The following is a 27,681-nucleotide window of genomic DNA, read 5'->3' as shown; positions in this document are numbered from 1 at the left end:
GACTCCTTATATTTTGAAGGATTTGATTTGCTAATACTTTCTTAAGTATTTTTGCAGCTGTCTTCATTAAAAATATTGACCTGGAGTTTCCTTGTACATAATGTCTCTTGTCTGTTGTCTATATTGGGTCACACTAGCCTGAAAAAATGACTGGCCTTACTCTTTTTCTGTAGAAAAATTTCTGTTTTTTCCCCTTTGAGACTTGCTTTTCTGTATGCATTTAAATACTATCAATTTCTCTCTAAGCCCTGCTTTAGCTATACCCCACTGACATTGATGTGCTTTTCATCTTCATTCAATTCAGAATATTTTCTAATTTCCATTCTGATTTTCTGTATGACCCACGGCTTATATATTGATTTATTTCCAAATGCCTAAAAATATTCAAAATATCTTCCTTTTATTAAATTTTACTTTATTTGTATAATACAGAACATACTTCAGTGATTATTACTCTTTTAAGTTTCTTTATGGTTCAGGGTACGTGCATGGGCACTTGAAAACGTGTATTCTGCTATTATTGGATGTAGTATTCCATAAATGTCAATTAGATCAAGCTGGTTGATAGTACTGTCCAGTTTTTCTGTATACCTGCTGATTTTCAACTTTTATCAATTACTTCCTGAGGGGAGAGATTAAAGTCTTCAACTAAAACTGTGGGTTTGTCTTTTTCCTGTAAGTTTTATTACTTTTTGCTTAGCATAATTTGAAGGCCCCTCTCCTCAGGTGCATTCACATTTAGAAATGGTGTTCTACTTACTTTCTTGTTGCTGAGACAAAATACCCAGTACCCATAAGTTAAAGGAGAAAAGGTTTGTTTTAGCTCACAGTGTGTAGAGGTTTCAGTCCACAGATAGTTCACCCCATTCAGGGCAGCACAGCAGAGCGCCACTGCAGAGAAGAAACAATGAGACTTCCTCCTTCTTTCCCTTTCTGTTCCATCCAGGCCGCAGCCCTACTGCTTAGTGCCACCCACACCCACAGTGGGTCTTTCCTCTTCAGTAAGTCTATTATCCACACCCAGAACTATACTAAGTAAACTAATCCAATATCGCACACCCATAATCCAGTGTCACATACACATCCCATCACCTTCCAAAAGCCACACCTACGAGCACATGAGGCTTTGAGGAAACTTAACAAATGACATGTCTTCTGGGATACCTGTCCTCTTTAGCATATTTCATTCTTTGCCCCTGGCACTATTTCATGTCCTGATATCCACTTGGTCTGATACAAATAAATCCACTATATCTTTGTTTATTCCTCTTTTATCTATTTATACATGTTTAAAGCATCTTTCCCCTTGATATCCTATAGTTGGGTCTTGCTTTTTGATCTTACAGATTTTTTTTTTTTTTTTGCAGTCCTTGGGTGGAACCCATAGCCTCCTTCGTGTTAGGCAAGTGCCCTACCAATGATCTACACACTTAATTATGGCTAATTCATTGCTAATTTAATGGTATCCTACTGTTGGATTAGTTTTCCTCTAAAAGTAATGTCATTATAGAATTGCAGTATTTTTTGCACTTAACCAGATTGTTTCTTTTTTAGTGTCCTCTCATTTTGACTGTCAGCCTTATAAATGGTCCTATGAAAGTCTTTTGTCTGCTTTCCTCTGGCTTGAAATCTCTTTATATTTCAGCATTAAGCCACAGATAACATGTTTTGGGGGTGATGTTTGGTTTTTTTCCTCTGCATTTCACTCCCCTTCACTATCCTTTAACCTAAATTCTGAGATATATGCCTTACCATAATTCATACATTTTATATATTAGTAGAGTGTGGAGATGGGAGAGGGAAAGTTAAGAAAATCTATTGTTTAAACAAGTAAGATGTATTCATCTAACTACTCATAACCACTACTATCATCACTTCTGTAGCTGGTCCGCATCATGACTGGTGTTCATAACCTCCCTCTCCCCCAACCAGTCCCACTAGCCTCTACACTCAGTGAATACCTGGGCTCCTGTGGCTCCCTGCCTGCGGGGGTGATCTGCCTCTTGCTTTCAGTTATTATTTGCTGTGTAGTGACACCCACACACACAAAAAAAATGCTCAGTGGCTTAAAACATGATTATTTCTCATGATCTGGGGCTCAGGGATTCAGACAGGCCTTGACTCAACAGTTCTTCTACACATGGCCTCATCTGGAAGCATTCATCTGCATTTCAGTCCACGTGGACCAAAAGGCCAAAGGCCTCCCTCACTGGTATGGAATCTTGGTGTTCCTTCATGTGATCCTTTTCTGTGTGGGGAACAAGCAGCATAGCATGGACGTCTCTGGTCAACTGGACTTAAAGGGCAGCTGCCTTCAAAGAAAGCAAAAAGGAACTGCCAGTCCTCTCAGGGCCCGTGTCCTGAGCCCTGTTCTCTTCTACATTCTGAGCCAGTGATGACACCAGTCCACATTAAATGGTAGGGAAATAAATTACCTCTTGGTAAGAAAGCAGAAATGAACTTGTACCCATCTTTAATTCACTACATTAACTGGAGAAGTATGTGTGATTCCTATAAAGTAAATTCCTGGAGTTGGAATTACTGCATCATAGGCATCCTCGTTTTAAAAATGTAACACATATCCAATAGCTCTCTATTCCATTCTTACCAGTCTGCATTCTCATTAGTAATGTCTGAAAATCTGTTTCTCTGTGCCTTGGCCAATTCCAAATACTAGTATCGTTTTTAATCTTTACTAATTTAGTGAAGGGTCCTGACTATTGCATTTACTTTGTATTTTTAATATCACTGAAGTGGAACACTTTCCATGTGTTTATTGGTCACGAGTAGGTGTTCTTTTTGAACTGCCTGGTCATGAATTTTGCTCATTCTTTCTCCTGGACGACTCCCTGAGTGTTGACATTCTTCTGAAAACTGGGTTACTAAAGTTTAACTGACCTCAGACAACCCTGCTAAGATATTATGAATTACCCTTGCTCAGAATAATTTATCTTTATTTCCATTAGTTCTTTTTCCCTAGATGGTATCACCTTTTTCAGTCTTTTCTTTTCCCAGATTCATGTTAGAACTGCAAATTACCTCATTTTTCAGTTGAGGCCACTGATAACCCAAAGAAGAAAGAACTTGCCACAGATGCAGACAGTGTTGGGGTACACTCAGCTTGGACCCACAAGTCTAATTCTGCTTCTGGTCAAAACTGTACCAACAGTACATCTGGCTCACTCCCCACAAGGTCCATGTCCTCCCCGAGTCTGACACTAAGAAATTCAATCTATCCGCAGCATTTCCCTGATGAGTAACATGCCCCTAGTTAGCAATGGGACACTTGCTAAATTGCTCTAACTTTGAGGCTTTGGATTCCCTATCTACTATGTGGGAGCACTCAAATACTGTACCTGGATGCCTTTAAGACATTATTTTACTCTTGAAATCTAAGCGGGGCATTTATAGGTATGGATTAGAGACAGAACAGCATAGCTAAAAGCAGAATTTTAAGGAATTTATTTTAGTCTAAAATGTCTATTTTTGAAAGCAACCTAATCAAAACCTTTTAGAAATACTTTTTAATCATAGGTTTGCAACTTTGTGTTATTTGTAATACCTTTTTAGAAGCATGAAAATAGCATTTCTCTACCAACTTTGTGCTTTTCCATTTGGTGGTAAACACTGATTTTCTCACTGCCTACAGGAGTCAACCAAGCCAATTTAGCACTTCCTGTGTACTTTCTCACCAAACATATCACAGGAAGTGACAGATTCAGAATAAGCTTTGGTTTAATTCTTTACTTTCTAATTAGGAACCGGCCTATATCAGCACAGACAAACGAGTTGAACTGGCTTTGGAAGCCTTGTCTCTGACATTCCCCTTCAACAGATGGATGGAAAGTCCCTTAATGCAATCAATGGTGGGGATGGTTTGCAAATGCGGACATCGCCCAGCATCTTCCAGTGAAGATATTAGAGCATTTCCAGTGCTTCACTTCGGTATGTGTGGCAAGCATACAGAGCACACAATCTGGTTTCCCCTGGAGATTTTCAATACTCTAAGAAGACTGAGTTTCATTTGTATTGAGTGACTAAACTGTAAGCTTAAAAATATTTTATGTTTCCATCACAGTTTATTCTACTGAGCATAAATCACCAGAGCCAATCGTAACTTAGCATTTACTAGAGCTTTTTTAGAGTCAGTTGTATTACACTCATGTCAAACACACCTTCATACAAGTCCCTCAAGGTCAATAGTTTAGAAATTCAACTTCTTCCTTCCTTTTACCCACTCAACACTTATGGAAATATATGCTAATTGAAACAGAAGCAGCCTACCCAGCTAACAGGGTTAGACTACTCTTAACACAAGATTAATGAGAAATAGGTTTAAAGAAAAAGCAACATTTCTCCAAGCAGTAAGAGATGAGATTCCAAGTAAAAGCCACCAATCTGGATCTGTCAGTTCCCAAACTGCTTTCCCTTGACTTCACTCAGGAGTCAGAGAAAGAGAAAATCCTATGTCCCATCTTGTTCCCTACGCTTGTCACAATGTAGCTGCCTTCTCTCCTTTGCTAGGCCCTCCGCTCAGATTCTCCACAGTAGAAAACAAGATTATAGATGCAAAGCTTGGGAGGAGACTCTACACAGTGTTTACTAAGATGACATGCAAGAAGGTATCACAAGGCCCAAGCATACCACTGGTTGCCACTAATTCATGGCTGGCCTGTGCAGATGTGTGATATCCATGAAAAAGGAGAATCAGAGACAATGGATGCGAAAGTCACAGGAACTGGCAAGAAGTCTTTGAAAGCCTGTACTGTTGATGTGTAACAGGATCATGAATCAGCAAGTAACAGGAACAGTGCTAACGTACTTTTGAAATAGATTTAGTGAGCAGTATTTGCTTAGAAGGACAAAGCCAAAGGATCTTATCAATTTGCTAAGACTGTAACTAGTACACTGCATGACACGTCTAAGTAACTGGGTGGGGAGCTGGTTTCCAGTTCTTTCAGGATCCAAAGTCTTCCCCTTTGGCACATGCTCAGCTCTAGATAAGTACCCTAAATTCTTCCAAAATGGACCAAGCCTGCTGGAAATACACCTCACACATTTAAAAAGCGATGGTCTTTCATACATAAGATCTTTAGTTTTAATTTCTAATATCATTTTCCCCTGGTATTCAGGGCTCTTTGGAGAAAGGGAATTTTCCAAGACTAAAGCAGTGAAAAATTCTTGGGGTGATATGAGCCTGGAACATCTATTATACAAAAAAATACGGAGTTGCTCAAAGAACCATGGGGACACATCCAAACCATGGGCTTGGAGAGGCTCTGACTGAACATGGAATGATGCAAGCATCCAAATAAATACGGGCAGTAACGGGTTGCCATCGAAGAATAAATACCCATGAGTCCCACCTTATAAATTAAGCATATACAGAAGAAAGGGTTTTTTGTCACACAACACCAAATAGTGAATACAGAAGGAATTGTGGCATTAAAAGATCATCAGTGAGTGAGGAAAACAAATGAAGAACAGATATTTACCGAGCTCAGATTATCTCCCCACCAACTACTATTACCAATTACAAAGAAAATAGTAATGAAAAATACCAGTGGTCTTTTAAATTATTACCATAGCCAGCAAATATATTATTACCATAGAGCTGGGCGTGGTGGCACACGCCTGAAATCCCAGCACACAGGAGGCTGAGGCAGGAGGACCATTGTGAGTTCCAGACCAGCCTGGGCTACAAAATGGGCTCAAGGCCAGCCTGAACTGCGTAGCAAGACCCTGTCTCAATAAATAAATACATAAATTTTTTAAATTTATTACCATAGATACTGTAAATTGAAATAAAACAGCCCTCCCTTACAAGGAAAGAGATATTCCAGCACCTCCATGGATGTCTGAAACTACAGGTAGCACTGATCCCTGTTTAGTTTTTCCCTGTACATATATGTCTGTCATAAACTACTAAGTTGGGCACAGTAACAGATTAACAATAATAAAATAGAGCAACAATAACAATCTGCTATACTAAAATTGCCAGAATCATTATTTATACTGCAGGGCCATTATTAAATACAATAAGGGTTATATGAAGACAAGTACCACAACACCTTGACAGTTTCTGTGGTAATCAAGACAGCTAAGTTGGACACACAGGCAAGCTGGATACACATCATGGATTTGCTGGGGAAAGTAACAATTCATGTCACCTTCCAGGCAGGATAGGGAGGGGTGGCACAAGATTTCAGTATCTGTACTACTCAGGATGATACACAATTTAAAACGTAGAAAATTTCTATTTAGTATTTTCAGACTGTGGCAACCATGAGCAACTAAAATGGAAAGAGAAATAAATGTCCCTCCCACATACTATCACATGTTTCTATTGTTTGGGTTCACAAATGATTAAGTATTTCTTTGGCCTAAATTTAGTCTTTCTGCAAACTGATGTATTAAGAAATAGGAAGGAATTCATTTATAATGAATATCTCCAATTCAAATATTTTGATTTTTTAAAATGAGCAAATGCCTAAGACAGCTCAGTCTAAAAGTGCAGTATCCTTCCCGTCAAATGTCAGCGCAGGCTACACCACAACCTGCCAGGGCTCACAGGAGCAAAGCAGCAAGTGCTACAGTACCGTGTGGACAGAGGTGGCGGTTCCAGGATGGCCCCTCAACTGTCTGTTCCCTTCACCAGCAAGGACTCTGGCTTTCATTATCTCCCCTTTTGTTGTCTATGCAAAAGCAAAAACACTTCTCAGTGATCACGGTGGTTAGGTATATGAGGCAGACAGGTCACCAACGTCAGAGAGGGTTGACAGAGTAAACAGGTCACTCCTGGACAGTGCTGGTTCAGCTGGGTCTAGCCACCTGGTTATGTGATGAACTGCTCTACTACTCCCAAGAGACTGGACCAGTACCTCCAAGACTATATTCAGACATTAAAATGCACACCCACAAACAGCCATCCCAGACCTCTAATCTTACTTTATGACCAAACTGTAATTACATTACAGCAATTACTTGGATATTACATTTTTATTACTGTTATGTCATTATGTCTACTAGGAAAAATATATGCCTACTTTAACCAATAAAATTCTTAATGACTCAGTTAAGCCATGTCTACATAAAACCCCTGACTGAAACATTTTGGTCAAAATAATTTTTAGGGGCTAAAGGAAGAAGAGAGTTAATTTTCATTGCCCCTAGAGCAAGAGGACTTCCATCTGTAGATGTACTTGTAGAGGTTAAAATGATCTAAGCAAGGCTAATCAAAAAGTTATGACAGTTATGATTAAGAGCTGAATGTATAAAGGCCATCAATTCATCTGATCAGTTCCAATTATGAACCAAAAGTGGAGCTAGAAACTCAGGAAATGTCCACGTCTCCATCCTCCAAATGCATATATGTCCAAGATGGCTAGTAGGCCCAAATGCAAAAAGATTCTTCCTGACCACCTCTGCCAGAGTTTTGGAAGGCAGTGCTTTATTTGTACTAAGGACACTCCTCAAATAAAATTACTACTATGTGGCACTCACATTTTTAGTCATTATATTTTAGTTCATTACCCCTTTTCAAGAGTATCTCATTCTCTGTAAGCCAGTGGTATGTACAGCTTATCTTAATGAAAACTGATAGCCTGCAGGCTCAGAATGTGTTCCTGGGGAGACCTCTGGCCCTCACTAGCTGCTCACGTACCCCAAGCCTGTGTGTCCTGTCCTGCGCTGGGAAGACCCATATAGGCATGACATGCTGTCTCAGAAATAATTTTACACTTTGGAAGTCAAATTGAATCCATTAAATTTTGAGCATACCATTTAAGTTGAAATAAATATCAAGACTTAGTCACTTTTGAAATTTTTTCATATGCAGTTTTTACCTATGGATTTTGTCTATAAACACTTTCCTACGAGAAAATGAAGTAGCTAAACAGGTCTGCTTCCCCTAGTTAAGCTTAGCCCAAGACTTAGTTTTTGCTTCATTTTTAAAAACTCCTTTGGCAAATATATGTGTTCCATATTACCAAGTAAACCTCAGGGCCCAATTCTGCAGCTATTTGCATCTGCTGGACATATACACTATAGAACATTCATGACTTCCTACAAACATGAAAAGTATTACTGGGGCTATTTTTAGCACTATTTTGGCAAGGATGTCAGTGTGAGGGAAAAAGTCCTATAGAATCTTAATGAGAAAACTGAATGATTCTTTGAAATGTGGTCGTGATTCCCTGACTTACTAAGTGGTGATGTCACCAGTGCTGAGCAGCAAGAAACTGGAATCCCTCACTGCAGCACGCACTCTGCAGCAGGAAAGGGGTATGGTGAGCACGGCTGTGCTGAGCTCCCCTCCCCCAGCCCTGAATGTTGTGTGCATGTGTTTTTTTAATAGAAGTTTATCTGCCCAATGGCCTTTTTTGTTTGTTGTCCACAGTTGTCTTACAGAAAAGAACCACTTATTTTAGCTACTAGAGAAAGACTGGGCTTTCCTCCCCATCACCTGAGTCCCCTTAGTCACTGACCAAGTGCCAGGAGTTCAAAGAAGTCTGGCAGAACAAGGGAAAGTGCCTAAATCTGACAGAGGAGACCCTTCTTTACACCCGCTCCTAAACTCCCTTCAGACCTCCTCGCCCCTCCCCAGTTTGACTCTGACTTGTGCTGTCCACACAAGAGATACAGGAACAAGGGATGAGGGCGTCTGGTCACAGGCAGCGGGTGGGACTGAGCAGGGCCATGCACGCCACATGCCAAGCCTTGCGTCCTGGTCCAGGGTGGTGTCAGCCAGGGTCCACTCAGAGGCATCATAGTTTCTCACCTATGTACGAGGGGAAGCATGTGTTTGTACTCCTGCCATAAAAGCACACATTTTTCCTGTTTGGACAAAGCCACCATGTGTGCTCACAGGAGCCCTACAACTGGCCCAAAGGAAGCGGGGTGTGGCACACTGACGACCAGAGTTCCCCCAGCAAAAACGCTGGCTACGGCAGCAGTGAGGACAAATGAGGTCACTCCTCCTATGAAAGAGCACAGCAGAGTAAGTCTCATGTTAGACTGCAAGGCTCGGACCTTTCAAAGCTTCAGGACAAGCCACAGCTTCACGAGAACAATTCTCACTCACCCAAAAGCCCACACAAGCAGTATCAACAGAGCTTTCCATGTCCTGGGGCCCAACAAGGGCTGATCTGGATCTGCTGGGTGGAAATGGGGTATAGGAGTGGCTGGCTCTTCTCAGATCCTCCAGAGAGTCATAGAATCACTCACGTTCAGAGCAGGAACAAGTGTGGCACCCTCTAGGAGTCCTTTTTGACTTCCAAAGATGGACACAGGAACTCAAGGCTCTGGCCCTCACCACCCGTTCTGTTATCTTCTCAGCCACAGAAGCCTGCCTCTCTTTCCACATCAATCCTTACTGATGGCTCTGCAGTCTGGATCTTTTAGAAAAAGGATTCTGATTCCTGGGCACAGACCACTGGTGTTCCAAGTCTACTAGTTCTTTGGAGAGAGCATTCATGATCCCAGTGAAGTCCAGCATCCAGCCAGAATGACTCAATGGCTTAAATTCTCTTCACTGGCCATCCATGATTGTCATAGGCTTCCAAAGGAACTCAGAGCCATCAACCTAGTTTTATCCCTGACTCTGCTCTAGTCCCAACCATGCCCACTACAACACCCTTTCTCATGAGTGCCGGGGAGTCTGAATTTTTGCATTAGATTCTGGGGACCCAACTCAGTCTGCTGCAAGGAGGTAAACACCCTTTCAGGACACTTATTTCCTGCTTTTTACACTCTAGCAACAGCCACCATGAACTGGATGGGGGAGGTCTGTGGAGTCAGACTCCTGACAACTGTCTGCGCAGAGATGCCTGTCAGGTCCACTATAACTTCTATACAGAACCAGGACCTAGTGTGCCACATGGTTCAGGCCTAGGCTCCTTTCACCACGTACCTTGAACGTGCTTTAAGCTAATGCACATCTTCACAGAGATAGCCCAACACTCCATCAGCTGTCCTAGGTCTAGCACCATGCACTCGTTTACTACTTCCTTCTGCTCATCAATCCCACTGAACGCCAGCTGAGGTTACACAGGAGATGACACACGGCATTTGAGCCGATGTTTGGAAGTTTATCTTTGCAAAAAGATTTTAATCTGGCAAATCTCTTAAGTCAAGAATCAGAACTCTATTTTGGGATATTTGCAATATTGAATATTACCTTAAATGGATTCCACAGAAAAACTTCACTTATTGTTACAATAAATTATGTTTCTATAAACCTCAAACACTGACTTCCTTTTACAGCCTGCCTATCCTACACTAATATTATACTATCCTGAACCTTAGGTCCACCTAAGACACCAGCTCATGTGATATCTCCTCCTCCTGTCCTAGAGTGCGGCCCATGGGGAGCCTTTCAAGGCTAGCAGCCACATTGCTCCTGTGACCAATTAATTACATGTGCTGCTGCCAATGCATGAAATACTGACTTACCTTAATTAGTTCTCACTAATTAATTTTTGGTAAAATCTTCCACAAACCCTGTATCAGTTAGCTATTACCACCTAACAAACATCCTAAAACTCAATAGCTTAAAACCATAAGCATTTATTATTCCTAGTGAGTCCAGAGTTCTTCTAGCATTGGTGAGTCACCATGATCTGCTGCGATCAACAGCTGTGTCCGGTTTGGGACAGCTGCAGTGGACACACAAGGCTCTTCCTCTTATGGCCTCACCCTTCACCCAGGCCTGTTCTATAAAATGGTAGAGCTCATAAAGAAGGACAAGCATACCAGGTTTACTAAGCCCAGGTACAGTGTAACTTCCACCACAACCTACTGGCCACAACAAACCAGACTCAAGAGATAAGGAGCAAGCTCTACTTCCTTCTGAGAACTATAAAATACGGGTATCTTTGCAAACAATTTACCAATACTGTACTCTAGTAATAGCTGTTTCTCTTGTGTTATTTTTAACTAATATGCCCAATGCACATGCCTTCTGGATGAGGAAACCAGAGGCTCTAATATGTTAAACAGCTTGCCAAGAACTAGTATATGCAGTATCAGGAGTATAATCCAGGTCTTCTAATAGTAAGTTCAGGGCTGTTTCCACCGTTCTGCACTCAGGCGATAGCCCTCCTGGATAACGGCATCCCACTGTTAAACAGTTCCCTCCACAGGAGGGAGTGGTCTTTGTCTGTGAAGGGATCTTGGATGGGACTCCACAATGATCCCAGGAGCCTGATCCCATCCTCTGGGCATCCCCCCCTCTCCTTGGCCCAGGGTTGGAACCCCTGAAGCCAAACAACCCCAGCACAATGTTGTATCCTGCACGGCCTCAGGCACTGGGACTGCGTTTGCCCTATCTAGTTTATTAAACCTAAGTCTTCCAGCCAGCCCAGCTTGGAACTTTTTTCTATTTCCATAGTCACACTTAAGCCTCAGCTACATAGCCCAACCTCAGACCTGCCATTTTCACACTGAGTCTATTTTCCCCTTTTCCTAATAACTCCTTGCCATCTCTGGATTGTTGAGTTTTTTCCCAGGATTACAGCCCTAACCAGTTTTTACAGGACCAGCTGGTGACCTCACACACTCCTTGACTATGCTACAAACCATTTAAATACAACCAAGAGCCTGGGAGTTTTAACACGAAACCTGACCTGGGAGCTCTTGCTTCTGTAGCAACTGGGTGGCAGCTCAGTACCTGCTAAAGTGTTGCTTCCCCCTGGCCTCACAGGAGGACTGTAAAAGGCTGGAGTTCTGCACACAGCCTCCTTCACTTGCCTCCTGGCATGCCTTTGTTCTCCTAAGTTTGTTCCACTAAGCCTCCATGCTCCTGACAAGGGCATCACAAGCAGGCCAGGTCTGGTGTGGTGCGAGGATAGGCAGTAATGGATCATTCTAAGGTTGTCTGACATGGTATGTCCCCTGGGTGGACAATGCCCTGCCAATAGCACATCTTAGCAGAACTTTGTATGTCAAGAGACTCTTTGGAAACTGCTGTGTTTTCTGCTTCTACCAGCTAAGTGGATATATCCCCCTATTAAAAAAACGGAAAGCGTATCTTGGGGACTTGTTCCAACTTGCTGTGATGCCACTCAGCAAGTCTCAGGAGGCTCCTTAGCTTGTGCTCTCTCTAGCTGCTCTCAGATCTCCTGATAGCCAAGTGATGGAGAGATCAGGGTGAGAGAGTGAGAACTGCTTGTTTATTTGGTATTTCCTTACAGATTATAAAAATAAACAAAAAAGCCTGATGCTTGATAAATAGCCCATTTACAGTAAGCTAAGACAGAGGCTCCTGTGGCTCTCTCACTGCTCTCCAATTAGCCCAGCACGCCGGCAGATTGTGCTAACGCAGCACCAAGCCCGGTGCCAGACACCTTCTCAGGTTTTTCCCCTCTGCATTTTGCTAATCCCTGGATGAAACATAATCGCAGAGAAATGTTCAAGGTTGGACACAACAGGGAGGACTTGGTGCTGGCTCCAACCCAGTGGAAATAACACACACTGGACTCGGAAAGGCAGAAATAAGGATATTAAACAAATGCACTCTCCAGCCCTCCCTAGCTACAGCTTGCTGCTTTCCACGGACACTTCAAGATTCCTCGGGTTGCTTGCTCTGCTCCAAGGTTTCATCACCTGAGAGATGTTTTATAAGAGAGGAGTAGGCAGGGAAGTCAACAAGCAAAAATTTCAACCAGGAAAAGAATGGAAAGAGAATTAAGTCATTTATTTCCCTCTAGGGCAAAATAAAAGTAATAAAAGTATTTATATGTAATAAGTATAGAATTATATGTAATAATTAAGCAACTTGCAGTCATCATTCTTTTTACTTTCTCTCAAACCAGAGAAGAACATTTCTCCCTATTATGGTTTCAAGTTAAGATTTCTGAATTACACGTTCAGGTTCCAGCTGACTCCTGCCATCTGCATTCTGGTAATGGAATGGGAAAGGAAATCAGAGAAGGGAACAGAACTCTCTGTAGCAGAAACACAGAGGGACCTAGAATGCTACCTATATCTAAATATATTTATATGCATATGTATTTAAATCATATTTCATCTTCACAGCAGTCTTACAAGACTGATGTTACTATTCCTATTTTACAAATAAAATCTAAGGGACAGAAGGACTTAAGGCCACACAGGTTGAACTGTGAAGTGAACTGGAGACCTCCATGTCGTTCTCCAACAGGAAATGAGACTCAGTGTTTCCGACAGGTTAAAACCCTACAGGTTAAAACCAGTAATAGCAATATACCTCTGTGCTTTCTGATGGTTAAAAGGCAAATAAACAACAGAACATAGCCAAAGTTCTAGATCTCTTCCCAAGGGGTTCAGAAACTCAAGTGGTGACCCTGACATCTCTGTCCAGTTACAGTGTGAGTATGTCCACTGACATGTCATAAACTTCTGCTGAAGCCAACCTGGGAACAAGCCTATTATTATTGAAATCACAAAATAAAATGTGTGATTCACTCAAATCTGCTACCTGGTAAAATTTGCTGACCTTCTCTTGACTTGGAGACAATATGAAGGAGTGGGGAACGTGCTGGTTCCAGTTTTAGCTACCTACTCTTGGGCTTGCCTTTTGACTACTGAGAACTCAATGTCCTCATCTGTGAATGACAGTGGTAGTTCCTGTCTGTCAGGATTTGGGATAATGCCAGTTCGTGCAACTGGCACTGAGCATGTAATCATGATCGGATCCACTATTATACCACATTCAGTTTTCATCTGCATATCTCTAAGTCTGTTGTTTATTCTGAAGATTTTTTTCCTTCCACAGTAAATAACTACTAAAAGCCAGATATTTCATGGACTTTCTTGGTTTTGAATTAGTTTTTCTTCTTTATTTACAATCTCCTGGAAAGTGTCTCCTGGTTAAGTGTACTCCTGGCCAACTTCTTGGCAGAGAGGAGCATACTCCTAATAATGTTGCCCCAGAAGAGAGTGGAGGGAGGGACCAAACATCCCTCTGTCTAGAGTGTCTTCACAGCACAGAAAACCTCCCCATCTACTGCCTGAGTTCACTCTTCAACAACCCTGAAAAATAGGGCTGAGACTACCAACCCATTTTACAAATGAGGAAACTGAGTTTCACAGAGACTATTTATATGGCCTGAGGGCATACATCCAGTAGGCAATGAAGCCAGCTCTCTCAGATAAGTCTCTGACTCCCATCAATCCTTTTGCTCCCACAGAAAGCCTCTTATTTTTAATTTTTAAAATTTAATTTTATTAGTATGTACATGTCTGCAGTACATGCATCTTACAATCATCTTAGGGAGTTGGTACATAATACAGCTTTTTAAAAAAATCTTCTTCCCTTGGGGCTGGGGATTTAGCTCAGGGACACAGCGCCTGCCTGGCAAGCACGAGGTCATGAGTTCGATTCCCAGTACTGGAAAAAAAAAAAAAAAAAAACCTAAAAAAATTTAAAAAGTAAAAAAATAAAATCTTCTTCCCTTCCGCTCCCTCCTCTAGTTCTCCTTTCTCATTTTTTATTCTTATTGATAATGTTAACCTCAGTTCACATTTATGACATATAATGTCCACATTCCCTGAGGTTATCAGGACTTTGTACTTGGCATATATTCACTCTACCTATTTTCCCTGTCCCCTCACCCTCAGCCCTGGTCACCTGGACCCCTTCAAATCTTCAAGAGAGCCATTCTCTTGTCTGGATCTATCCTTCATTTTTGTCTTAGTTTGTCTGTACTTTGCCTCATTCAAATGAGAGATACCATTTAAGTTTCTGTCTCTGATTTATTTCATTAAATATTCAACATCTCTGGCCATTAGAGAAATACAAATTAAAACACTGAGATACTATCTTACTCTACCGAGGATGGCAATCATCAAGAAATTCAAGATTAACTGGCTCTGGTGAAATAAAAACCTCCACTGTTGGTGGGAATGTAAACTAGTCCTACTATTATGGAAATCAGTATGGAGATTTCTCAAAAAATTAAAATTAGAAATTCCATATGACCCAGCTATCCCCTTCCTAGGGATATTCCCCAAAGGGTTTAAGACATCAAACTGTAGCAAAACATGTATACCAATGTTTACAGCAGCACAATTTATGATAGCTAAATCTTGACAGCAGCCCATATACCTACCAACAGAAAACTAGATAAAGAAATTGTAGTATCTATGCAGAATGGAATACTACTCAGTGATAAACCAGGACAAATTTGAGACATCTGTGGGAAAATAGTGCACAAAAAGCCTCTTCCGGGAGAAATCCGTTTTGCTGCAAATGAAAAGCTTTATTTCTGATATGGATTCAGGGCATAGCAGTGAAATGGCTGAGTGACCCAGGCCTGCCCTGATACATCCATTAGCTGAAAAGCTCTCACTATAGCTTCCTTTTGCAAAAACATTACATTTGGCTGTGGAACTAATCTAAATCTAAATTCACTGAAAGCCTAGGGTCTTACCAACCAGCCTCACTCAAGTTTCCACTTGTTACTCCACATGCAACCTCACTATCCTTGATGGCAGGCAACCTCCCAACCCCGGGAAACAGTCCACACAGTATGTAGTGAGTAGCAGGCAAGTGAGCAAAGGTTCATCTGTATTTACCACCACTCCCCATCATTCGTACTACCCAAGCTCTATATCCTGTTACCTCAGTGCCAGCATCACATTCTCATAGGAATGAGACAAGGGTGTCCACTCTCACCATTCCTCTTCAATATTGCACTAGAAACATTAGCTACAGCAATTAGGTGAGAGAAAGAAAAGGGTTAAAAACAGGAAACAAAGGAGTCAAACTATATTTACAGATGATACGCTCTTCTACATAAAAGACTCAGAAAGCTCCCCAGAAGACTCTCAGAAGTAATGAACAAATTCAGTAAAGTGGCAGGATATAAAATCAACACACAGAGAGCAACAGCACTGCTGTACACCAATAATGAACCCATGGAGAAAGAAATCAAGACAAAAAATCTCATTCACAATAGCTTCAAAATAAAATTAAAAGCCTAAGAGTTAGCCTAAGGAGGTGGAAAATTTCTACAACAAAAACTGCAGTAGTCTTAAGAAACAAGCTATTAAAAAGTGGAAAGACAGCCCCTGTTTCTGGGGCAGATCAATTATCATTACAATGATCATATTACCAAATGTGTTCTACAGATTCAATGCAATTCATATTAAAATACCAACAACATTCTTCACAGAACTAGAAAAAGAAATCATAAAATTTATGTCAAGACAGAAAAGTCCAAAAATAGCCAAAGCAATCTGGGCAAAAGAGTAAGGTGGGAAGTATCACAATCCTGGATTTCAAGTTTTCCTACACCACCACACATTGGTGTTGGCACAAAAATAGACATATAGGCCAACAGAATAGAAGATACCAATCCCACTAATTTTCAGTCACGTGATCATTGACAAAGGGACTGAAAAGATATGCTGGAGGAAAAAACATGCTCTTTAAGAAGTAGTGCTGGGAAAACTGGTTATCCACATGCAGAACAATAAAATAAGACTCCTATTTCTCACCCTGTTTGAAATTAAATTGAATGGATAAAAGGCCTAGATGTAAAAACAGAAAAGCTGAAAACTGCTGGAAAATAAAAGAAACACTTCACTCCATAGGCCCAGGCAAGGACTTCCACAACAGAACTCCAGTAGCATAAGAAATAATAACAAGAATCAACAAGTCAGACTGTATCAAATTTAAAAGCTGGGAAAGGAAATAACAGAATCAAGAGAAGAAATTTTCGCCAGCTACTCCTCTGACAGAGGACCAATATCTAGAATATATAAAGAGCTAAAAGAAATCCCATCAAAAAACAAATGACCCAATTCCCAAGGAGGGAAAAAAAAAGCAGGCACAAATGAATTGGGGATGAGATTAGGGCTTGGCAAACTGGCTTGGGAAATGGGCATGACCTATTGATTACAGAGTTCCAGAACACGTGCACAGAACATTTCCCAAAGCTCTGCACTTAGAACCAATTAGAATGGTATTTTTAATTCTTGCAAGAACTCATACAGGTTTTTGATAGGATGGCCAAAACCTGATGTCAACTTGAGGAGGAGGAGATACAAAAGACAGCTGCCACTGAGCTCTTGGCCACTGTGTTTTTGCTTTCACAGTGATCCACTCACCCTGTAAGGTGTACTTCTTTTCCTATTTTTTATTGGTCCACACTTGCTCTGTGGACCATGTTTCTTTTCATACCTTTAATAAATCTAAAACCTTGCTACCTTTTGAGCTTGTCTCAACCAACTCTTTGTTCAGGACAGAAAGAACTTTTGAAACCACTTGAAACCACTTTTAGAAGCAGATTTTAGTATTTCAGAATCCAGTAACAGAACCAAATAGACAAGTCTCCAAAGAAGAGGGACAAATGACCAATAAGTATATGAAAAAGTGCTCAGCATCTTTAGCTACTAGAGAAATACAAATCAAAACTATTCCAAAATTCTTTCTTACTCCACTCTGAAGGCTACCATCAAGATCAACAACAACCAAAAGACAAAATACTGGCAAAGATATGGAGAAAAAAAAGAACCCCTTCTACTTATTAGCAGAAATGTAAACTAATACAACCACTACAAAAATCAGTATGTAGTTTCCTCAAAAACTAAAAATAGAAATACCATCTGACCCATCTACACCTCTCCTGGGTATATTTCCAGAGTTAGAGTCATCATACTATAGCAATACATGTGTAGCTGCACAACTCAGAATAGCAAACCTCTAAAAACAGGCTAAATGCCCATCATAGACAAAGGATAAAAAATGTAGTATATACATGCATGGAATTTTATTCAGCCATAAGGGAAAATGACTGCATTTGCCCAAAAATAGATTTTCAATACATAATGTTAAGATACAATAAGTAAGACACAGAAAGGTAAATATCCCATGGTTTCTCCTTTATGAAAAACTCAAAATATAAGTAATTTAAACAGTAAAATAGGGGCTGGGGATTTAGCTCAGCGGCAAAGCGCCTGCCTCACAAGCGCAAGGTCGTGAGTTCAGTTCCCGGTACCGGAGAAAAACTAAAAAAAAAAAACAAAAACAAAAACAAAACAGTAAAATAAAAGGAGAGATTGTAGGAAACCTGGACTTTTTGGAGATGAGGAAGAAGATCAGGGGAAGGTAGGAAAGAGAAAAGGGGGATCAAAAATGACTATATATATATAAATTCCCCAAAAAGAATGTAAATATTACATCCTGTGAACACATACCAATTTTACAAGAAAAAAATCTTAAATTGCATTCAGGAGTTTTGCTGTACTCTTAAATTCACATTGGAAAATCAATAATATGAATTCATAATTCTTTATTCTCTTAAAAACGAAAATATTTCCTAGCTCCATCCACTGAAGTCTTAGATGCTAACAACCCAGTAGCAAAAAGCTCCTAGATGGCAAGCTCCAGAATCCACTCTCCAAGGTTTCCTCCTCTCTTGTGCAGGTCCTTGGTGACGACATGACCAAACACACTGCCATTTCTTTTTCTTTTTCAACCTATGGCAGCATTCCAAAGTTAATCACTGCTTTCCTTATACTCAATTCTATTTCAGTGACACCATCCTTACCTGGTTTCTCCAATATCTTGGCTGTTATTTCTTCTCAGGCTTCTCTGCTGGCTCTTCCTCCTCAGATCAAACATTTAATGCTGAGACACCCAAGGCTTGGTCCTAGGCCTTCTCTGCCTTCTCTGGGAGAGCAATGTTATGGCTTGTGTCTAGATGTCCCCCCAAAGCCTCATGCAATCATAGATGGAGCTTTTCAGAGGTGGATGTTCCTAGAATTAGTGATGCTGGGATTAAGTCTGTGAAGCTGGGACCAAGGGTGTGTGATTACTAAATTAATCCACTGATTGGTTTGGGATAGTTCTGGGTGTGGATAATGGGATGGCCCACTGTGTGTGTGAATGCTACCTGCCTTAAGGGTGTGCAGCCTGGATAGAATATAAGGGACAGGAAGAGGTCTGCTGTTGTCACTAGCTACTTCACTGCTTTGCTGCCTTCTGCCTGCCATGAACAAAATGTTTCTCTTCTGCAGTGCCCCTCTGTCATGTCACCTTACCTTGCAGCTAGCCAACTATGAACTGAAACCTGTACAAACTGTGAGCTAAAATAAATACCTTTCCTCCTTAACTTTAGGTATTGGGTATACTGTCTTAGTAATGACAGAAGTAACCAAGACAAGCAGTCTTGTGGCTTTGAACACTGTCCCTTTGCCAGTGACTACCACATTTCTCTCTAGTCCTGACTTTTCAATGCGCATTAGACATATCTAACTTCCTGCATGGCATCTTCTTTTCTGTATCTAATTCAAACACCACATGGCCAAACTTCTTCCTCCACAAACTTCTTCCCAATACCCACCTAGGTCCTATAGCCAAAAATATAGGGAGCCATTTTTTCCCACACCTACACATCAAGCCAAAACGTAGCCTGCAGTCATCCTCTCAATCTTACAACTACCTTAACCTAAGACCATGTTACTTCTGATCTGAGCTCCTAAATTCATCTTCTAGCCTCCCTATAGACAAAACATGGTTGTCCCACCTGTCATTCACATCTCAGCTCAACGTCACTTCCTTATAAAGGATTCCCTGACTTCACGTATCTCCTCTTCTAATCCACTCAACCTCTGCCATGCCGCTCATTTACCTTGTATCATTTCAACATTATCATGTTAATTTACTTAAATATTTTGTCTCCCCTCATCAGAATATAAATTCTATGAAAGCAGGACTCTTGTGTTCCCAACCACTCCTACCATCCAATTGAATCAACACTGAATCAGTGAATGAATCCATAAACTTACATGCAGCTGAAGATAGTATCTCTGCTCCAAATGTAGGTGTGGTTTAGGAGAGAGATGTAAGTAAAGCACAGAGAGGAGCCTTTCTCAGGCTGATGACTGCTTACAGATGAACACCTGGGATATACAATTTGGAAAAGGACAAAAATGGTAGTGCCCTCCATTCTATACCATGTTCACAAGCACTGTATCTCACTTTCACAAATTCCCTACCTGGGGAGAAAAAGGAACCCCTTTCTCACTGGTAAACCAGAGAGGCACAGAGATTTCCCAAAGCCACACAGCCAGTGAAGATTTGGATCTGGAGCACTGATTGCCAGGCAGCCAGTTCATGCTCCTTCATGATCATGTACTGCACATGGCCCTGCCCTCAGGCTCTAGGAAACCTGAGCAGTGACTTGCCTATACAGTGAGGGTCGTGCCCTCCATCCTCCTGCAGCTCCCTGTTTAAAAACATGAGCAGGTAGGAAGATGCCAGGCCAGGCCTCCTTGCCAAGGGACACATTCTGTATTGTTTTTCTTTTCCTGGGTCTCAGCGGACACATGCTCAGGAAGCTCATGGTGTGCCCTCCCCAAGCTTCCTTTTAGATCTTTGAGCCACATAAAGAACACTGAATGAACTAGTCCAAAGTCTCATTCTACAGAAATACTCAAAGTCACATGGTGAATTAGTGTCAGAGTTGGAACACTATCCAGTCCCCTGAATATAGAAGAGTAAACTAATATACTATCTCCCAGCTTAGCTACATTTTTTTTGGTGGTACTAGGTGGTTGGATGTCCACATTATGTAAAATTTGGCTGTAGTTTTTGTTCTATAATTTATAAAAAACTGAAGGTCCCCAAACTCCCAATTCTATTCCCAATCTCCACTTTCTGAGAGGTTACCATCATCCTGAATTTGGTAATTATCATTCCCATGAAGTTTTTACTGCTATTACATGTACATGTATCTCTGTATAATATATAAAATCATTCTGTGTGTTTTTTAACCTTGAAACAAATATATGATACAAGTCCGCCTGCAACTTGCCATTGTGTTCTATGTTGATTAATGCAGGAGTGGCTCATTCAGTTCTAAATACTCAGAAACAATCTATCTCTTTACTGATGCTCATTTTTCTTTCCACTTTTCCCCTACTGTTACAAATAATGGTACAGTAAGTATTTGGTAGACACAATGTCTCCATGTCCTGTGAATGGGCTTATAACGCTGCCATGTCTTCCAGACACGTGGCCCATAGCTTCTCTAGGGAACTGGCCTGGGAGGGGCGTTCCTGGGCTTCAGCTTTACTAGATATTGCCAATTTGCTCTCCAAAAGTGGTTGTACCAATTTACACTCCCACCCAGTTCAGTAATCTTTCCATTATGCCAAGCTGCTGCCTTATTCTGCTTTCAATTCCTTATAATTTATGAAAGGAAAATATAAAAGAGGTGCTATTACCTTATTAAAAAATCCAGCTTCCTTTCCCTGCAGAAAGGAGAGGAGAAAGAAGGGCAATTGCATATTGGATTAGAGCCTGGCACACATTCATCAACTTTATAGTAGCGCCGGCTCGGAATTTGGGTCTCCTGAGGGGAGAGTGGGGCCACTGGAAACAAGAGACACTTTCACCACGGCCTTCTCCAGGAACGCAGATATAATTTACTCTAAGGTACAAAAACGTTTGCACTTACAGCCTCCCTGGTTCCAATCAGGACACGAGGGGAAAGTGCCAAGACACCAGAGAATAAGCCAGTTCTCATAAACTTTCCAGCCAAGTGCTGCAAACTCTGAAAGGTAGAATCAGGACTAGTAATGAACCTGAGTGCTCAAGCGGGTCAGCTCAGAGATCTTCTCAACACCTTGCCCCAAGGGAGAGACCTGGCTTCTTCCGTACCTCACCAACCTCACAGATCTACACCATGTGCCTGCTCTGGGCTGACTGGTGCTTTCTGCCCTGGGATTTTATTAGAAGGGCTTCCTTCTAGTCCCCTTAAAAGCCTTCCTCCTCCCCTGTCTAGGCAGAGGGCTGACTCCTGTGTCACAGTGTTTTTAGCACACACTCCACCAGCTTAGAACCAGATTTATGCATGGATCCCCCAAGGACTGTGGTCCTGACAGCAAGGATTACACTTGCCTCACCTTGGTATCCTGCCTAGTGTGCACCCACTATTTTGTTCTAGGAGGAAAAAAGAGAAAGCAAGAAACACAGAAGACCAGAGTTAATCAGGATGGTCTTCATGATCCCCTTTGTTCTTCCAGCATTAGTCCTTGTGGTCCTCATTTGAGTACACACACACACACACACACACACACACACACACACACACACCCATGTTGTGCCTGAAGGCAGGGACTATAATGTGGGCAAGTATTCAGTAGCTGCTGAGTAGCACCCAGTAGGTATGTATTAAACTGGATGGCACCAAAAATCTCAACTTCAGGTTCTACCCAGTTCCTGGTATCTAATTAACTACATGTATCACTTTACTGGAGGACACAGAATGGAAGAATTTGCTCATTAGAGTTTAGGGTGAAAGGAAAAAATAAGGGTCCTGCTGACTACTCTACACAAAGACAAGATGAGAGAAAGCCTGAGGGGAGGAAGAAAGAGACTCATTTTAATTGGAAGGCTTTCTCTCCCTTTTCTTCTTTTTTTTAAAAATTCAGACTTGGATCCTAGAAATTACAGTCTTTCAGCATTGCCTCTGTGGTTGGAAAAAATGCTCATTTCACTTTTAAAACAAACAATGGAAAGTTCCTTTAAAGGAAAAATCTCATTAGCCCAAGTCCAAAAGAGTCTGCCGAGAATTTCAGTTAGATCTATAGGGATCACCACTGGGCAGAGATGGCCCCCCAGGGGCAGCACTGTCTGACCCCCCCCCAACCAGAGGGCTCCCTTCTCAAGAGAACCCAGCCCTCCCCACAGGGCCTAGGCATGCAGAAGTCCTCACAGGGGAGGCTCACCGGAGGAAATGGCTCAGACATAAAAGGGAGGAGAATATCCTTTGCCCAAATAAACAGCCAGAGAAAGATGCAGAGGGAAGCAAGTCCCATCAAACAAAGCCACAAATTAAGATCACAGAGACTAGGCTTGGGATGTGAGCTCTGTCTTTAAAACATCTTCCAGGAAGTTGCCCCTGGGGCAGCCCCGTCATTACAAGGTCCTCTGTTCCTCCCTGGCTGGAGCTGCCCTACTGTGGCATCTGGGACTGTGCTGAGTCATCAGCGACACTGACAAGTTGGAGAAGCCTGAGCAGGGTGGGAATGGGGTGAAAGAAGTCACAGTTTTGGGTCAATGAGGCATAAGGGGGACTATGGAGCCCTTCACAAAACCTTTGGTAGGACCAGACAAGCAAAAGAACCTGGGGCCCAAGCTAGCCTTTGCCCCCAAGAGATCCTGTTCCAAGGAGATGCAAGGCTGTAGGCTCTTCAGAGACCCATGGGTGGAGACACCCAGAACTTGAGTGCTCATCTTCATGGTGCTCTACCCATGTCCTTCCTTCTCTCGGTCATCACAGCCCTGATGGAAATTAGCAGAGGTCACATGTCGCACCACAAGGTCAGAATATGGCCCCTGGTACCATCTCAACTTGTGCAGTGCCAACAATATGAAGCATTCCTCAGCCACCTGAAGACTATTTGGTCTTGTTTAAATGTCCCAATGACAGGAGGTGAGGAGAACTGTTAGACAGAGTACTAACTGCTACAGCCACACTGGGAAAAATCCAGCACTATTTCAAAAAAATTAAGCCTGACTTTCCTCAAGCTCAAACAATAATGTTCAGAGTTTGAAAATGTTCGTAGGATGCTGCTTTAGTGACAAGAGTTAAGAGAATCCCAAATGTCTCTCCCCAGGTGAATGGGTGAGTACACTGAGGTGAACGCATATTGTGGCACTGTGCGGGTGACTATCAAAACTGTAGGGGCACAGCTAATTTGAGGAATATTCCAGCTTTCCACCCCACATGAGTAAGTAAGAAACAAAATGAATGAGCTGGCCATCCAACTTCAAAAGTTAATAAAAGAATATAATAAATCCAAAGAAAGTTTTTTTAAAAACAAAAAAGAAAAGAGAAATAATAAAACTTAAGGTAGAAACTGAATAAGAAGAATTTATTCCTCCCTTCAGTTTATTAAGGAGACAAAGAGGACACCAAAGCCAGATGCATGGACTCTGAACAAAGATTGGCAAGTAAATATTTTATCAGAAAGAAACTTTGAAAACATAATGTATCCTGTATCAAGTCAGAAGATATTATGTAATTATGTTAACAAAGAAAAAAACCCTTATGGTCATTTCATTTCTTTTTAAAGCAATGGATTTCTTAAGAACCATTAAGTAAATGTTCAAAAATCCATAATGGGAAAACAGAAATTCTCTGAAAACTAGGCACAGAAAAACTCTTCTTGAATCTGACAAAGAATATCTATGAAGACTTTGTAATGAATTTCATACTTAAAGTACCAGAAGCCCTTCCCCTGTGATCAAGAAAACATGGGAGTATAACTCTCTCTACTCCTATCCAATGCTGTCCCAGTACCTCTACAAACAGGTGAGACATGGAACATTGGAATTGGAAAAAACAAAATTATCACTTTTTGCAGACGATCTGGTTTTCCATATAAAATCCAAAGTAATCTGGAGATATTATAATCAATGCAACAGATTTTAAAGCAATACATAAATCAGTTCCCTTTCTATACACCAGCAAAAAATCACCAACCACTAATTTAAAATGTCATTTACAGGACAAATAGTAAACATTTAGAAATAAATTTACCAATTCCTCTACCAATAAAGTCATAAACATGTATAAAAAGATACAAAAGAGACTTAATTAAGAGCACATGTACTTGGAAAAGATTGTCTGTTCTAAACAAATCACTGTTTTCCCAAATTGATGTATAAAGTCAATGCAGTTCTCATTAGATGTGTGTAAATGGTGGTGGTCAGGGTGGATACAACTGAATGAGCCGATCCTAAAATCTATAAGGAAGAACAAAGGGCCAAAGTAGTTTGAACAGAGTAAAATGACTTTTCCTACAAAATATTAAAACCTAAATAAAACTATAAAAATTACGATAGTGCAGTATTGGTACAAGAAGAGACAAAAAGACCAGCACAAAAGAACAACAAACCCAGAACAAAATGAGCCTTGCAGGGCAGATTGACCAATATAACTAAAACAGTTTGTTATCTATGTAGGACACAGATAAAATCAGATCCTCACCTCACACCCTACACTCAAAACAAAACAAAACAAAACTTCAGGCATATTAACTTGTAAGCCAGCATGGCAGCATGTGTCTGTAATCCCAGTACTCTGGGAAGCTGAGGCAACAGGACCACAAGTTCATGCTGAGCCTGGTCAACCAAGGGAAACCTGGTCTCAAGCACAGAGATGGAGCTCAATGTGAAGGCCATGGGTTCAATCCCCAGACCACAAAAAAAAAAAAAAAAAAGCCTTATAAAAGGCAAAAGTTTACATTTTTTTAGAAGTCAATGGAGGAGGATATATATTTATGATTGGAGTAGACACGGAATTCTTTAGCAAGACAGTGTAAAGAAGACAATACTTGCCAGCCTCATCACATTAAAACTGTTACCATAAACAGTTATTATGCAACATCAAGAAAACAGTCAACTATGTGCTCATGAAACCACATGAATATTTCTCAAAACGCAGTAGTATAACAACCATTGTTAATATCCTATCACTATGTTTTGAAATTCTGTATCATTTTTATTGCTCTCACTGATTCAAATGCACTGACTATTTATTGTATACTGAGTATCACACTGGAAAATGAGCAGAAGGGCATAAACAAGACAGCTTATTCATGAAGAGCACCTTCTGTTTGAAAACATTTGTTTTCGAACAAATACAATAATAGAATTACAGACTGTCTAAGTTAGAAATAGGTGATGTGACACAATAACTGGGAAAGGCCAACTTCTGTGATGATGTTACAGAAAGGCTTCCTGTCATTTTGTTCACTTAGCTGACAAAATCAAGCTGGCCAGACAGCGAAATTAGGACCCAGAGGAGCAACAGGTAAAGAAGACAGACCACTGCTAGTAAAAATGCAAGGAAGTGGCAAGAAATATCAAGGTGGAAATAGACTTGAAAGTTACAGTGAGATGATCAAGGCTCCAAGCTGGGGCTGAAAAAGGATCTGTGATTTCAGATAACATGTGACAGTATAAACATAGCCTCCGACTAGCGCCAAGAGAATAAGGCTAGATTCAGAAGTAGTCTAACTGTGGTGCTACAGTCTTCAAAGGAGTGCAAACTTTATTACGGGGATAAACATAACTAGACAGTAGGAAAAATAACTTCTCTACAATAGGTCTTACTTGGCTAGTTTTTGGCAGATGTTTGTTTGCAAGATAAGGAATTACATACAGAAATGAAAGACACAACAACTGACTTGGTAACAAATTTTTAAAACTGACCATCGGAGGTGATAACAGGAATACAGAAACCTGGTAAAACCGTTCTGAAATATTTAAAAGGATACCTAAAAGATATCTGCAGAATCCAACATGACGTAGTCCCAGTCCTACTATATTGAATAAAACCAAATGTGTCTGACATTTATTCCACAAACTGCCATGAGTCAATGTTCTCTCTACTGAATGTCACCTATGTTTGATGAACATAAGTGCTACCTTTTTAAGATTTTAATAGGTAAGTGTCAGTACATGATTAAATTATCATTACAAAATGCCATCAAATTTTAAACATGGTGTAACCCACATTATTCTACTTAGATGATACACTATTTTCGAAAGTGAACTAGTTTTTAAGTCCAGGGTCCACACAGGCCTGCAGCAATTAAAAAACGTTAATTCAAAGGACTCGCAGTAGCGTTAGCTTGTTGAGGAGCCCTCACACTATTTTTAGATCGGGCAATGTGCAACTTTTTCCAAAAGATACTAACAAGGTCAAGAATCGTATCCCATGTAAAAACAAGACCTATATACTGTAACAGCTAAGATCTCTTACACTGGCTTATCTACAAGTGTTGTGACCTTAAGAATTTTATTTGTATGTTTATTTTTACATATCATTGTTTTTATTTATTTTCTATTTGAAAATATTTGTTTTAACATTTCATTTTTATTTATATTTTTAGACAACGCAGTGTTAAATTGTACTGACATCCTTTAAAATACCAAAACTCCTTATATTGTACCAGCATTTCATGTTCACAGGGTAATTTGGGTCTCAGAGCAACCTTCTGAAATACATAAGGAAAATTATCATCATCTCCTCTGTACAAGGTAACATTGAAACTCAAAAAGATTAAGATTATAAATCTGACTAATTCAAGATCTGACAAGAACTGGCAAGAGCGGCACAACCACCAAACTTTCCGATTCTGAAGTCATTTCTTCTCCCCTCAGGACATTACCAATTGAATACTGCTGTGCCTTCTTTCAACACACCTGCACTGGAACTGAGAGCCAAACTACTGCAGCCCTGCCTCACTGAGTCTCCAAATGCAGCAGTAACACTAGTAATCCGTAAACACAAACGCACGCTTTGCTCAGGACCCACTCAGAGCTGAGTCTGCTCCACTGCACAACAGTTAGACACTACGGCCTCACACATACCCTTCAGGGGAACTGACCTCACTCCGCGGGAAAATCTCTAAGAGTAAAACGACCTCGCTCCATTCATTTGTTTTAAACTAATACTTCTGCATGCCAAAAAAGAATGAACTACACACACTGCGCTCAACCCCCAACCCCAAAGTTGCTTAAGTGTCAACGCGCGGCAGTAAGACACAAAGACGGGAGGCTGGAACTCGCACTCCGCTCCGCGGCGCCCGCCGCCCGGAAGCCAGGGCATCGCCTCGGCCCCGGGGAGCCGGCAGCGGAACGGGCCCGGCCCAGCATCGCGACGCCGACCCCAGCCC

The 27,681-nt window shown here is 41.0% G+C and overlaps 1 protein-coding gene across 23 annotated transcripts in view; it reads left to right on the top strand.

Moving 5' to 3' along the window:
- Supt3h (suppressor of Ty 3 homolog (S. cerevisiae)) overlaps positions 1 to 27,681 on the top strand; it is a 441,758-nt gene that overhangs the window by 386,832 nt on the left and 27,245 nt on the right. For 3 of the 23 annotated variants that reach the window (XM_013516874.1, XM_013516871.1, XM_013516873.1), the window contains one exon: positions 3,759 to 4,041. The exons of the other annotated variants lie outside the window; for them this stretch is intronic. In XM_013516874.1, the coding sequence (XP_013372328.1) occupies positions 3,759 to 4,037 (279 nt within the window). In that variant the 3' untranslated portion in view covers positions 4,038 to 4,041. Of the gene's footprint in view, positions 1 to 3,758; positions 4,042 to 27,681 lie in introns of those variants that run through there. 23 annotated transcript variants of the gene reach the window in all.

This window comes from Chinchilla lanigera, unplaced genomic scaffold (assembly GCF_000276665.1).
Source record: "Chinchilla lanigera isolate Chin_1 unplaced genomic scaffold, ChiLan1.0 scaffold00036, whole genome shotgun sequence".
NCBI lineage: Eukaryota > Metazoa > Chordata > Mammalia > Rodentia > Chinchillidae > Chinchilla > Chinchilla lanigera.
This window is presented reverse-complemented; position numbering and strand designations above follow the sequence as displayed.